Here is a 13,794-nt window from a genome sequence, read left to right as displayed (position 1 = left end):
ATTTTCTATGGGAATTTGCTACTGCTCTGGGCAGTTCATGTGACTGATAGAGGTGTCAGCAGAAAGCACTATGTCAGATTGGAAAGATTTTTTTTTTTAAATAGAATTCTCTGGCACTTTCTGGCACCAGTTGATTTGAAAGGATTTCTTTTTGTTGAACTACCCCTTTAAAAACATCTGCTCTGCATGTGACCACCTATTAACCTTTACAATTGCTTTAAAAAAAAGTTTGCACTCAGTTTAAGGGTCTTTTTATACGGGCTATCGTCAGGCACTTACTGCTGATAATCAGTCTGTATAAAAGAGCCAGCAAGAAGCCAACAAGGGAGAAATCTTTAGTTCATTGGCTAAAAGCATCTTTTTTGCAGGCATTAAAATAATCAGTAGTCGCTTACACATCTTCCCGTGTTAACAGGAATTCGTGAGCAACACTCATGAATATAATAGGCCACACAGTTGATGAGCCTTGTAAAGACTGTGCAGGCGCTGATATCACTGATTGGTGCTCGCTTGCAGTGCAGCCCATGTAAAAGCACCCTAACAATGACCTGTGTTAGGGGTATTTCTGTTTGGTGGTTTACTTGTGGTGCATTCTCTGAAGTAAAAGATGAAGCAATTGGTGCCCCAGTGGCTTACATGATGTAGCCTATTGTATACGGATCTTATGAGAAGCTCCCAGCATTTACATTTTGAGATTTCAGTGCAGTCCTGATAATGGCTTGGCAGATCAATGCGTTCTGTAGCTTACCTGCTGCTGAAGTGAAAAAGAACTCTAATCAAAGCTGCTCACAAAGACAGTAAATACTAGCACTCCCTTTGGTCTACTAAATACTAGTCTCTGGCACACTTACTAGACTGGGTGGATAAGATGGCAAAACCCCTTTTAAGAAAGAAATCAGTGTGCCATTCCACAAAGCACTCAATGGCTCTTTTTATTTTTTTGCATCTTACAAGATTTTAGACTGCACAGTCCAGGCTTCTACATATGACTCTATAGATCTGCAATTCTCTGAATGAAGTTGTGTGAGTTTTCATATACACTAGTATAAATGAAGTTTGTTAAAGTAAAGCTGTTTAAATATTAATAACCTAATTGTTTCTATTTTGCACCTAGCTAACAGATATCATTCTTACACTTTCATCAATCTGTTTATTCACCTAGATCCATGAACACCTTCTTGCTTGTGTACTTGTTTATTCTCCTGTTTGAAGCTATTCTCAGCACAATCTTGAAATATGCATGGCAAGCTGAATCAAAATGGGATGAGCCATGGTATAACCAAAAAACAGAACATGAAAGAAATAGTAGTAAGGTATGTAAAAAACAAAACAAAGGTTAACATCATTACAAGACATTTGAGTCTCTGCCCTATACAGTGCTCTAGTTATTTGTGTATTTGAAGCAACCTCCCCCCCCCCCTTCTTCCCCTATAGCCTTCCATATATTGATACACAGCAGCTAGATATCCGTTACCAATGAGGGGCTGTGGCAACACTTCAGTCAAGGATACAGTGGTCTCATAACTGTGTTGTGGCCTAGTATGCTGCTTACATAGGGCAGCATATTGAGAGGAGAGGGTTGCTTTTAAATGTGCACAATGTTAAAAACTTGCATTTCAATGGAAGAAATAACACCCTAGTATGCTACATAGCCATAGTATTTTACTTTTTATAAAAAGATTTGCTTAAAACTGAATCAATTTTTTTTTTTCTCATAACGTTTGCATTTTATTTTGCTCTGTCTGTATTTATAAAGCCTGTTTAAGATGGTTATGAGTTATCTTAACAATTCCCCTTTCTGCTGTCCTAATAATTGGCTACTGTAAAGGCATGGATGGTACATTGTCATAATTTAACTGATGGTTATTATGTATGAAGTTCTTACAGTTGCTCAGATAATAAATAAAGTACTAATAAAGATACTAATAAAGTTCATTGTAACTTAACTAGTTTTGGTACATGAAATGGTAGCATTTCTAACCAGGGTTTACAAATGTGTCATCTGTAAATATAATAGACTAATATGTTTTGTTTTTTTAATGTCAGCTTTGCCACTTATGTTCATGCTTTTTTTCAGATTCTAAAATTCATTTCAGACTTCTTGGCATTTCTAGTGCTTTATAATTTTATTATCCCTATTTCACTGTATGTGACGGTGGAAATGCAGAAATTCCTTGGGTCATTTTTTATTGGTTGGGACCTTGATCTGTATCATGAAGAAAGCAATCAAAGAGCACAGGTTAATACATCTGACCTGAATGAAGAGCTTGGACAGGTAATGCTTTCTGCCATTATTGTACACAGTATTCATTATTATGGTTTTTGTATTTGGAGTCCTCACTGCATTATAAAATGTATTTGTTTTGCCTTTTTTTAACATTAATTTTTATTAGTTTTTCCAGTGAAGCACAGATTAGCAGAGTTATACAGCCACAATACCACCATGTCCTATCCCTATACCCTAAAGGCCCTATTACACGAATCGATTATTGGCCGTGGAATAGAAGTGGTGGCAGCAGATCGCTGCTATCTATGGGCTAGCAATGACCCGGGCAGCTCCCTGTGCCCCTCCCCCCTGGCTCTCAACTGTTCACTGCCCATGTGTGTAATAGCGCCAGCTGCTAGCGGGCAACGAGGAGCAAGAGAGCGCTGACAGCGCTCATTTGCTTCTCAAGATCGCCCTGTGTAATAGGGGCTTTACCCTCCCCCCCCCATCCACCTTCAAAAGGAGACAAAAAGAAAAGAATGGTAGGCTAGGTTCACCCTGCATTTTCAGCATCCGTTTAACGGATCCATTTTTTTTAACGGTCAAAAAAGTAGTGTCAACACTACTTTTTTTTTTTATATATAATGGAAGTCAATGGAAAAACAGATCAAAAACGGATCTTTTAAACGGATACTGAAAACGCAGTGTGAACCTAGCCTTACTTGTTATGTTCATTGTATGCAGCATTTAGGTGTACGTTACAATCCTCAAGTCATTATTAATTCTTGAGTAGGACTTTTTTTTTCATTTCATGTTGCTTTGTCCCTTCCGCTTCTAATCACGATCTCTATATTGCAGTTAAACTTGATGCCCCGTATAATCTCTATCATACTAGGAATTTATCATTTTTCTAGTGTTTTGCTATTGAAGATCTTGATTTAATTAGGGTATGTGTTGTTAATGTCCTGTCCAACCAGGGGACCTGATCTATATAAAGCCCCGATAGGGCTAGGGCCGGGGACCACTGTAGATTTGCCACAAGTACTGATCTTAATGAATGGTGTACTTCATCTCATAGGGGTTGTATAGCTTTGCACTCCCACCATATACACTATGTTCCAAATTATTGTGCAAATAATATTTTCTCATAGTTTCCAAAATTACCTATATGAATTGCAGTCATTGTAATTTTCCAGTCATCAACTGTTCGAGTATAATTGAAAGGTTTTTGAACAAACTGCCTATGATTACTATATTTATTTAAAAAATAAACACTCAACATGGACTCAAAATGCAAGTTCTAAATTATTATGCACAGCAGAGGTTTCAACCTTTTCATTTTTATTAAGAACAAAAAATGGTCATTTGTGACATTATGAGGATTAACAGATTATTACAAACTGAAATCAAACAGTTTTCAAGTAAAAAAAATTTTCTAGGTGATGTTACATTTGCATATAGGACCCGAAAGGAGCTTCTGAACTCTCTCATCCATTGAATTTGTCAGTTTTTGGATGGTTTCTGCTTCAATTGTTTTGCATGAGGACAGAATACCCTCCCAGAGATGTTGCTTAGATGTGAACTGCCTCCCTCCATCATAGACACTCCTTTTTGATGACGCTCCAGAGGTTCTCAATGGGTTTGAGGTCAGGGGAGCATGGGGGCCACAGCATAAGTTTGTCCACTTTATGCCCATAGCAGCCAGAGATGTGTTATTTGCAGCATGAGACTGTGCATTATCATGCATGAAAATGATCTTGCTGCGGAATGCACGGTTCTTCTTCTTGAACCATGGCAGGAAGTGCTGTTTGAGAGACTCCACATACATTATGGAGTTCATCTTTACCCCTTCAGGGATCCTATAGGGGCCGACAATCTCTCTCCCCATGATTCCAGCCCAAAACATTACTCCACCTCCTCCTTGTTGGCGCTGTAGCTGTGTTTGCATGGGGTGTCTATCAACCAGCCATCCTCCACTCCATTCGTCTGGACCATTGAGCGTTGCACGGCACTCATCGCTGAACAAAACAGTCAGTCTTCATGCATTGTTTGGCCCACTGGAGCTGTTTCTTCTTGTGTAAGTGGATAGAGGAGGTCGACAGGATGGCTTATGCACAGCTGCAAACCTCTGAAGGACCTTGCATCTTGTTGTTTGGGGGACATTGGAGCATCAGCAGCTTCAAAAACATCTCTGCTGCTATGACAAGGCATTTTTGCAGCACCTTTTTCAACCTGACATAATTGCCTATTGGAAAGAGTCCGCCATTGTCCCTTATCAGCGTGCACACGTGTGTGCTGGGAATCGGCTACATAGTTCTTGATTGTGCGATGATCACGATGAAGTGTCTTGGCAATGTTGATTGTAGTCATGCCTTGACCTAAAAACTCCACACTCCACTTCTCAGCAGCTGACAGATTCTTTTTCTTTCCCATTTTGGCTCAAAATCTAGGCTGCTTAATAATGTGGTCCAGCCTTCTTAAGTTGTCTTGCCTTTAATTGGACACACCTATCAAACTAATTAGCATAGGTGTCTGCAATTGCTTTCTGGGATATAAAGAGCTTATTACCTTATCACTCCTAAACACTTATGCATAATAATTTGGAACACAGTATATGCATTAGGGTTCCTCTCTCTGCTCTACATCCCCAGCATAAACTAGAACCTTCAGGGAACATATGTTGTTTATGTACTGGTGTAATGTTCCAATGGTACACAATTTTTCTGGCCGTTTCAAAGTATTTGGTACAGTTTGATGGCTTTTTTTTAACGTAGAGATGGCTAAAAGCCATTATGATTCTAAATAGTTGTTTCCTAAGTCCTTTTGCCACTTATGCAGGGGTTCTGGTTTTAAGAGTTCCCTATAACTACAGGATAGTCGTTTCTATTTTAACTGGGTGTTGTAAAAGAATTTATTGTATGGTGTCCAAGTTGTAGAGCAGGATATGTGCAATGAGTTAATAATGTACCTTAGTTAAATCTTTATGGGATATCCCAAATTGTTTAAAGATATCCTCAAATGGTAATATTAGGCCATCCTCCATGATAGAGCCCAAATATTGTAAAGGGAAATGAGATTTCTTTTTAAGCTCTGGTAGATATTTTTCTGTTATCTCTTTCTATGCCCTAAGACCATTTCCAATAGATGGAAAACATTTAGTGATTTCTGATTCACTAATCATTTTAGGAAACCATTACAGTTCAGTCTGCAGTTCCTCGGAAATACGGTCGAATTCTATTTGCCCCTTATTTTTATTTTGTATCCACGATAATCTGCTCTGTTTAAAAATTGCATCTTCCATCTTTTTAAAAAGTATGTTTGCAGCTCCCCTAGGGTGTTTGTTCTTTCAGATAAAGGCTAATAAGACTTGCTGGATTTCTTTAAAGGGGTAGTTCACCCAAAAAAAATTTCTTTCAAATCAACTGCTGCCATGAAGTGCCAGAGATTTGTAATTTACTTCTATTAAAAAAATCTCAAGCCTTCCAGTACTTATCAGCTGCTGCATGCCCAACAGGAAGTTGTATTATTTCCAGTCTGGACAGCAGGAGAGGTTTTCTATGGGGATTTGCTCCTGTTTTGGACAGTTCCTGACATGGACAGAGGAGGCAACAGAGAGCACTGTGTCAGACAGGAACGAAAACACCACTTCCTGCTGGACACACAGCAGCTGATAAGTACTGGAAGACTTGATATTTTTTAATAGAAGTGAATTACAAATCTCTGGCACTTTATGGCACCAGTTGATTTGAAAGAAAAAATTTTTGGGTGGACTACCCCTTTAAGGTATTTGTCAGGTATTGGTAAGGTAATATTCCTAAAATTCCTAAAATAATAGAATTTTAGGGAGCATCATCATTTTTGTTATCGCTATTCTACCTGCCCATGATGTTGGGTAGCATGAAAAATCTTTTATATGTTGGTGTAGGGTTTTTTTTTTGTGCAGTTTATCCCAATCCCAGATGATAAAGATCACTTTTTACTAGAACAAGTATTATGATGTATAATATAAAATGAGGTATGAAAACTGCTAAATTTACCCTTTACACCTGTGTAGAGCAGTCATAATGTAAAAAGGGGGTGACAGTGTCACTTTTCCTAAGACTGAAAATCCTTGGTCAGGCCATTTAGATTGATACTGGTCAAAATACTGGCAAAAGTCTGGCATTAATTTAGCTAGTCTAGAGGCCAATAGAGAAGCGTATAATTTAATGTTGGAGTTCAATAGGGATTTGGTTTAAAACTCCCTAGTTGATCAGTGGAGATATATATATATATATATATATATATATATATATATATATATATATATATATATATATATATATATATACACACACACACACAAAAAAGGGGGTCCGTGGAGCCTCAGTTAGGAGTCTCAAAACACGGAATAGCCAGATATCCCTCTCTCCAGAGAAGGAAGCCCATTGCCAAGGGATGCCTCCTAGTGGGGAGAGCACCAGACCACCCTGATACGTGGTACCTCAGGTCCTCACTCTGTTACGAGCTTTGGGACCTAAATAGGGAAACACCAGGGTGACCCCTGTAAGTCATAGTCTAACTCTGTGGCGAGTATAACGACATAAGACAAGGGTTACCAAGGCTAGGCATCCATCCACAGACTGCAGTTTCGGGGTATTTGCCCCTCGCCACTGTGGAGTAGGATTCTGGCTACTGGGACAATGATAAACAGACCAACAAAACACAAAAATCACTAAACTCAGGGAGAACAGTGAAAAATTCCAATGGAGTACTCATTTACGAGTCGCCATTTATTGTCCCATACAAAATTTGAATATGCAAAAAAGGGGGTCCGTGGAGCCTCAGTTACGAGTCTCAACACACACACACACATATTTTATATATATATATATATATATATATATATATATATATATATATATATATATATATATAATAATTTTTTTTATTTTTCCTCCTTTAGTTTCCTTTTATTACTTTTTTGTTATTTGTAAGTACCTGCTTCATGAGTCAACTATTTTTTCTGTAAAGCAGCTGATATTGTAATCTCAGGCTTGCCACCCCCTCCATCCACTGCTCTCTGTCTGGAGGATTAATCTGTAGTGACAGTGTTCTCTAGCTGAATGCGCTCATACTGCTGTAAGTCATAGATGATGTTACATTGACAGGACCTTAAGTAATAATGAGCATGTTACTTTCCATGTACCAACCACACCTTTTAGTCTGAGCTGCTTGTTCTATAAGAAGCATTTTCAGTTTGTAGGAACTCTACAGTTCCCTAATCAGATCCCCCCCCCCCCCCATACACACACATGCTAAGCACTTAGACCTGTCCCTTTGCCCCTCTGCCTTTTTGTCTGTTTGTACCCCCAGAAATGTAAAGTGCTGTTTAATCTGTTGGCGATATGTAAATAAAATTATTATTAATATTCTACATAAGCTATATGGGATAACCCCTTTAAATCCATGCACAGTGTAGCTATGATCACGGTCTGGCAGGGCAGGTAGCTTTAGGGGTTGCTGTGAGATCTGTTTTTTTTTTTGTTTTTTTTTTCTTCCCTTTTCTGCTACTTATCTGCATCATTGAATTAAATGTTTACCTCTATTTTACTTGAAATTGTACAATTGTGGTAAAATAGCACCATTTTGGCCATAATTTTGATAAAATTCACAGCAAAGATTGTGTTATTTTACCACATACATGCAATTTGTAGCAAAATAGCTTTAAAACCACAACTGATATGCCATTTGTGTGAACACAGGCCTAGTTGCTAACTGTAAGGGCTAGTTTAGAACACAATTTTGCCTTCCAAGTCCCAAATACAATATCAAAATGGGATGCCAACGTATCTATGTACGGACAGGCATGGACCCCATTAATTTCAATGGTTGGTGCGAATGTGGTCACTTGCATTTAGCTGATTTTCCAAGGGTAATCAGGGGTGATTTGTTTGAGTCCAAAAAAACCTTAAAACACAATTTCTTGCTTTGTTTCAACAATGTAACATCTGATGCTTTCTGTAAAATGCTGTAAACTTGTGGATCTTATTTTCTTTCCTATATGTTATGTTTTTAACATTCATAAAACAATACTTTTTTATTTTTTATTGTTTTGTTCAAAACAGGGAAAACTTTATAATGCTAATAAAGATTTTTCTTTTCCTCCTTCTCACAGGTGGAATATGTATTTACAGACAAAACTGGTACATTGACAGAAAATGAAATGCAGTTTAGAGAATGTTCAGTAAATGGAATTAAATACCAAGAGATCAATGGGAAACTTGTTCCTGAAGGAGTCACCGTAGATTATGTTGATGGAGCCTCTACAAGCTTGGTAAGACAAACATGACAACCAGTATACTAGAGTTTATGAAAGACCACAAGCTGGTATAAATGTCAGCTTGCAGTCTTCTGACATGCTGTTTTGCAGAATTGCTTCTATGGACACTGGTATTTATGCAGTATCATAAAGTAGTCTTCAGTGCTTGTCCTCTTAAGGATACCCATGTTAACGTCTTCCTAAAAAAAATTTTTATGTATCTGATTTCTTTAAATACACATATAAAAATGGGTAAAATTTTTTACGTTTCTCAGACTTTAGAAGAAGAAATTTTCTTCAAAGCAGTGTCTCTGTGCCACACAGTACAAATAAGTTATGACCAGCCAGATGGGTGCGGTGATGGGCTACAGTTTTCAAATGGAATATCCTCTCAACTGGAATACTATGCATCATCACCTGATGAAAAAGCATTGGTTGAAGCTTCCAGAAGGTAAGAATTGTGGGTTAAAGGAGTGCGCAGGTATATTTTATTTAGCTCTTATGTACATGAAGAGTCAGAACTGTATGGTGAGCGAGCGCTGATCTGCTAGATTGCGCTCGCTTACGAAGCCTATTCACGGCCTGATAATCATGCTTGTGAGGCTGCACAGGCATCGTTAGCGATGTTCGTGCAGCCCTTGCTTCCCAGGCATCTTCCTGCCTTTTCTCCGCTGATCGCGGCTGCCTTGGACACTTCTGAACCCAACTTTGCCGAGACAGGACAACGCAGGTTGTTTGCTGTTCAGATCAGTGTCTTGTACATTGTAGTGAAAGGAAGGGGGTAAGGCTGGGAGCTGTCGTGTTTACATAAAGGTGTCACTGAATTCTCTCAGCAGTAACGGAAGATGATTTGTTTGTGGTAATTGGGAAGCCGCCTTCTTCTTCATGTAGAAGAGAGCTAAATAAAAAAAATCCTTTAACCACTTGTTAGAGCTAAATTACTGCGTGTTAAAGGGTTAGGCAATTTTAAAGAAAAGTTTCCTAAAAGGCCTTTACCTGTTATGATGATAACACTATATCACACCCTAGGCCCTGCCGCCCATGTATGGGCTAGATAAATGTTGGAGGCTGGTGCTAGACATGTGATTTATTCATATGACCACTTTCTTGGCTGTTCCCTGCTGCCTGACTTCTAAGTGGGGGCTGAACAATAACCAGACTGGTCCACAGTGCACTCTCTGGTACAGAAGATTCTGCTCTATCTGTTTTTAACGCCTTTGGCAGAAATTCCATCTTACTACCCTTTCTAAATGTCTTAGCTCATGTAAAGCTAACAGTGTTTTACATTTGTGTGTTGGAATAATGACGTTGATGTTTTCTTTGGATCGTAGAATGGGTGTTGCTTTTTCTGGTACCAATGGTGAAATTATGGAGATCAAAATCCTTGGAAAACAAGAAAGGTAAGTAGTTATTTGAGTTTTTTATGTCTGCATCTTGAGGACCAGTCGTCTTTTAACACTACATGTTTTAATGGAACAATAGATTTATTTATTTTTATATATATATATATATATATATATATATATATATATTATAGAGAGAGAGAGAGATTCTGTTAACTCCCTAGGAAAAACTTGAACTATATATGTGTGATCAATTGGTGAGCATGTTTTGTTTTATGTGGTGCTGTAGAAAATCATAAGCAATGCTGGAATTGTAGTTCTTTCTTTATCATGCCTCCCAAAACTTTTTTTTTTTTTTTTATGTATACCTTATCTATCAAAAGACAAAAAAGGATCAAAATGTCACATCTACCCAAAAAACTGCAGCTCACTGTGCAAAAAACCAAAGCATTACAGAATTCAGAATCCAAATTGATTAATTACATTTTATTTTATCTTTAAGTTGTAAAATATTACAAAGCCAAATTTTTGTTCATTTGATATTGTCATAATCATATCGACCTGCAGAATAAAGTTCCATTCACAGTCAAGTCCTTTTTATTATAACCATCTCCTACATTCGTCATTGGCTGCACATAGCTCATGAAAGAAGTCGTGTTGTGAGATGGCTCAGTGGGTATATAATGTGTGTGATGGGCTGTATGAACAATACAGTGATATGGCATAGATCAGTATAAACAGTCCAATAACTGCATATTATAGTCCCCTAGGGGAACTTTGACAAGTGTGGAATAAAAATAAAATAAAAGTTTTTAAAAGTACAAGAAAAACTTCCATATTAAAAGTTTAAATCACCCCCTTTTTCTCACTTTTCAAATAAAAACTCTAAAAAAAAAACCCTGTTTGATATTGCTGCATGTGGAATTGTCTGAGTTATTAAAATTAAACATTATTGATCCTGCAACGTGATCGGCGTAAAGGAAAAATTATACCATGTGCCAGAATTGCTGATTTTTGGTACCCATCCACCCAAGTCTGGTTCAAACTTCAGATCACTGTGCAAAAAAAATAGGCCATCATACTTCTCTGTAGATGAAAAAATGACAAGGTTATAGAAGTCAGAATATGGTGATTTAAACCCTTGTGTGTCTTTGTTTTTTATTATTTTTTTTTTTTTTTTAAAGTAAACCTTTTTTAAAGTTAGTAAAAAAGCGCAAAACGTACATTGACTGTCTATCACTGTAATAGTTACTGACCTACAGAATAAAAATAAGGTATTAGTTTTATTGCAAAGTGAACAATGTAAAAGCAAAATCGCTTAATAGTGGCAGAATTATAGTTACAATTTTGGCTGGTATAAAAAAAAATTAATAGTATATGTTACTTTTAAGGTACAAGCTTCTTCATGTGTTGGAGTTTGATGCAAATCGACGTAGGATGAGTGTCATTGTTGAGAGTCCTTCAGGTAATTTTACATACAGGCTTTAAATACTATGAACCCTTTTTTTTTTTCATGAAAAATACTTAGGCTGGGTTCACACTTAGGCTATGTTCCCGCACAGTATTTTTGCTTAGTAGTTTGGTCAGTATTTTGCAACCAAAACCGGGAGGGGGTTGAAAACACAACAAGGCTATGTTCACACACTGTTGAAATTGAGTGGATGGTCACCATTTAATGGCAGAAATTTGCAGTTATTTACCATTAAAGGGCTGCCATCCACTCAATTTCAACAGTGTGTGAACATAGCCTTTCTGTGTTCTCAATCCACTTCTGGTTTTGGCTGCGAAATACTGACCAAAAATACTGTGTGGAAACATTGCCTTAGGCTGGGTTTAACATATACGTTTTATGGGGGGGGGGGGGGACACAAACGGATTCAATTGTGTCCAATCCATTTGAATCCATTTTTCCATTGACTTCCAAAACTGATATTTTTTTTTTTTGTAAGCATACACAAAAACATGGTTGATCACATTTTTGTGTACGTTAAAAGTAAACATTTAAAAATGGATATGTTAAACGGACTGCAAAAATGCCATGTGTACCCAGCCTTCTCTGAGAGGTTACAATAAATAAAACTCCCTTATATTCTCTTCACAACTTGCTAGTAGTTTCAGACTATACACTAGTATGTTCCTCTCATATAATACTTGCTGGATGTCAAGTCTGTGTGTCAAGGATTCTCTTTATTGCCTTCACTATCTCTAATCTACAATAACAGCTTTATTTCTTTATTCTGCAGATAATTTTAAGGGCCCTTTCTTTCTTTCTTTACCCAAAACTGTGATTTCTTTCTTTTCAGATTTTAGAACTTAAATATTTTGTACGTTTTTTCAGACTTTAATACCGTGCACAACCTGCTTCTTTCCCTGCTTATATATTTAAAAGGGTTGTCCAGCATTAGTAAACCATGGCCACTTTCTTCCAGAGACAACATGGCTCTTGTCTCCAGTTCAGGTGTTGTTTGCAATTAAAGCGAATGTACCACCTCAGATATCCTCCTCTCCTCTGTCTGTGGCCCTGCTTGATTGTAATCAGAGTGTGTCACTGAGGGGAGGGGATATCCTTACACTTAAAGGGGGGGGTGCTGCCTCTAAAGCATAGAGCGGAAGGTGCACAAGAAAAAAACGTAATTCAGCACAGGAACCAGGCGGTGCTTTAAAAAATGGACCAGGCCACTGGGATCACCATGCCGGCGCCAACCAGGTGATGAAAAAAAGATTGTTTCCTAGGTGGTACATTGATTTTAAGCTCTATTTACTTCAATGTAACTGAGTTAAAAAAAACCACAAAAACTGGACACAAGAGTGGTGTTGTCTCTGGAAGAAAGTGGCCATGTTTTTCTATTGCTGGATAACCCCTTTGCAACTGAGAGAAAGGAGGAAGAACTCATTTGACATCAGTACTGTGCTGAAAGCAGCCAGAAGCAATGTGTTCTCAGCACTGCCAGCTATTCAACCGAGTTACACAGACTGTACAGCATCAAAATGGAATCTAAAAAATATACTACTATTTAGAATATTACTTAATTTTGCAACAAGGGTGGAGTCACACGTATTGAAAATCCACCGCAGGAATGGAGAACTATAGTCTTTAATAGAAATCAGCAGATTTCACTGTGAAACTTACAGCGTGACATCCACTGCCATATGGTACTTGTGAATTCACCCTAATGAATCAAATAAAACAGTGAAACACAGTGCAAATGTGTCCAGAGCTTTGAAGAACAGCAGTGTTCCTTCTCTTTTTATATGAGCATATATGCCCTTAATTTTTTTCCAGGGGAAAAAATTCTTTTCACGAAAGGAGCTGAGTCTGCTATCCTTCCGAATGCCAAAAGTGGACAAATAGATAGAACAAGACTGCATGTAGATGAATTTGCCTTAGTAAGTTTTATTTCTGGCATAAAGTTTATCTTGTTAATAATAATTGATTAACATTTACATATAGCATTTATGTCTTTGAAATTACTGTTTAATTTAACCACTTGGGATGGGTTCACAAAGGATACTCAAGCAACCCCAATGCCATAATGTAGATCCCTCTGGTAAATGTAGCAGTGTTTCCGACCTCCTCTTTACAGTAAGCCTTTTACTTTTCCTCACTAGCCAAACCAGCTACCTCTGTTGCCACTGTTAGATCGAGCCCTCTCACTACTCTAGTTGACACTAAGAATAGACACAATTGCACAGAACTCTGTCATTGTATGAAAGTATCAGCCACAGCATCCTGCTGCTTGCATTTTGCACTGGGTGAAAGTACCCAGCTGCCAAATGTATGAAGGTGGCAATGGTGGCTTGCTTTTGTTCAGCCATGCACCAAGAGATCTTGTCGTTTCCAAGTTTCTTTACTATGCAGCTCATTTATCAGTCAATATATTACAAAGAAAATCACTCATATTTGCCTGAATAAATGGCATTTGAAATATGTATTTTGTTATGCC

General features: G+C 37.7%; 1 protein-coding gene across 5 annotated transcripts in view; it reads left to right on the top strand.

Annotated features, from left to right (window-relative positions):
* The window catches only part of ATP11B (ATPase phospholipid transporting 11B (putative)), a 100,180-nt gene that overhangs the window by 49,870 nt on the left and 36,516 nt on the right, over window positions 1-13,794 (top strand). For all 5 annotated transcript variants that reach the window (XM_069975122.1, XM_069975123.1, XM_069975121.1 and 2 more), the window contains exons 11-17: window positions 1,163-1,313; window positions 2,078-2,275; window positions 8,364-8,522; window positions 8,783-8,958; window positions 9,839-9,907; window positions 11,242-11,315; window positions 13,134-13,237. In XM_069975122.1, the coding sequence (XP_069831223.1) occupies window positions 1,163-1,313; window positions 2,078-2,275; window positions 8,364-8,522; window positions 8,783-8,958; window positions 9,839-9,907; window positions 11,242-11,315; window positions 13,134-13,237 (931 nt within the window). The remainder of the gene's footprint in view (window positions 1-1,162; window positions 1,314-2,077; window positions 2,276-8,363; window positions 8,523-8,782; window positions 8,959-9,838; window positions 9,908-11,241; window positions 11,316-13,133; window positions 13,238-13,794) is intronic.

This window comes from Dendropsophus ebraccatus, chromosome 6, assembly GCF_027789765.1.
Source record: "Dendropsophus ebraccatus isolate aDenEbr1 chromosome 6, aDenEbr1.pat, whole genome shotgun sequence".
In the NCBI taxonomy this organism is placed as follows: Eukaryota; Metazoa; Chordata; class Amphibia; order Anura; family Hylidae; genus Dendropsophus; species Dendropsophus ebraccatus.
Note: the sequence above shows the minus strand (reverse complement) of the source record. Positions and strands in the feature narration are given on the sequence as shown.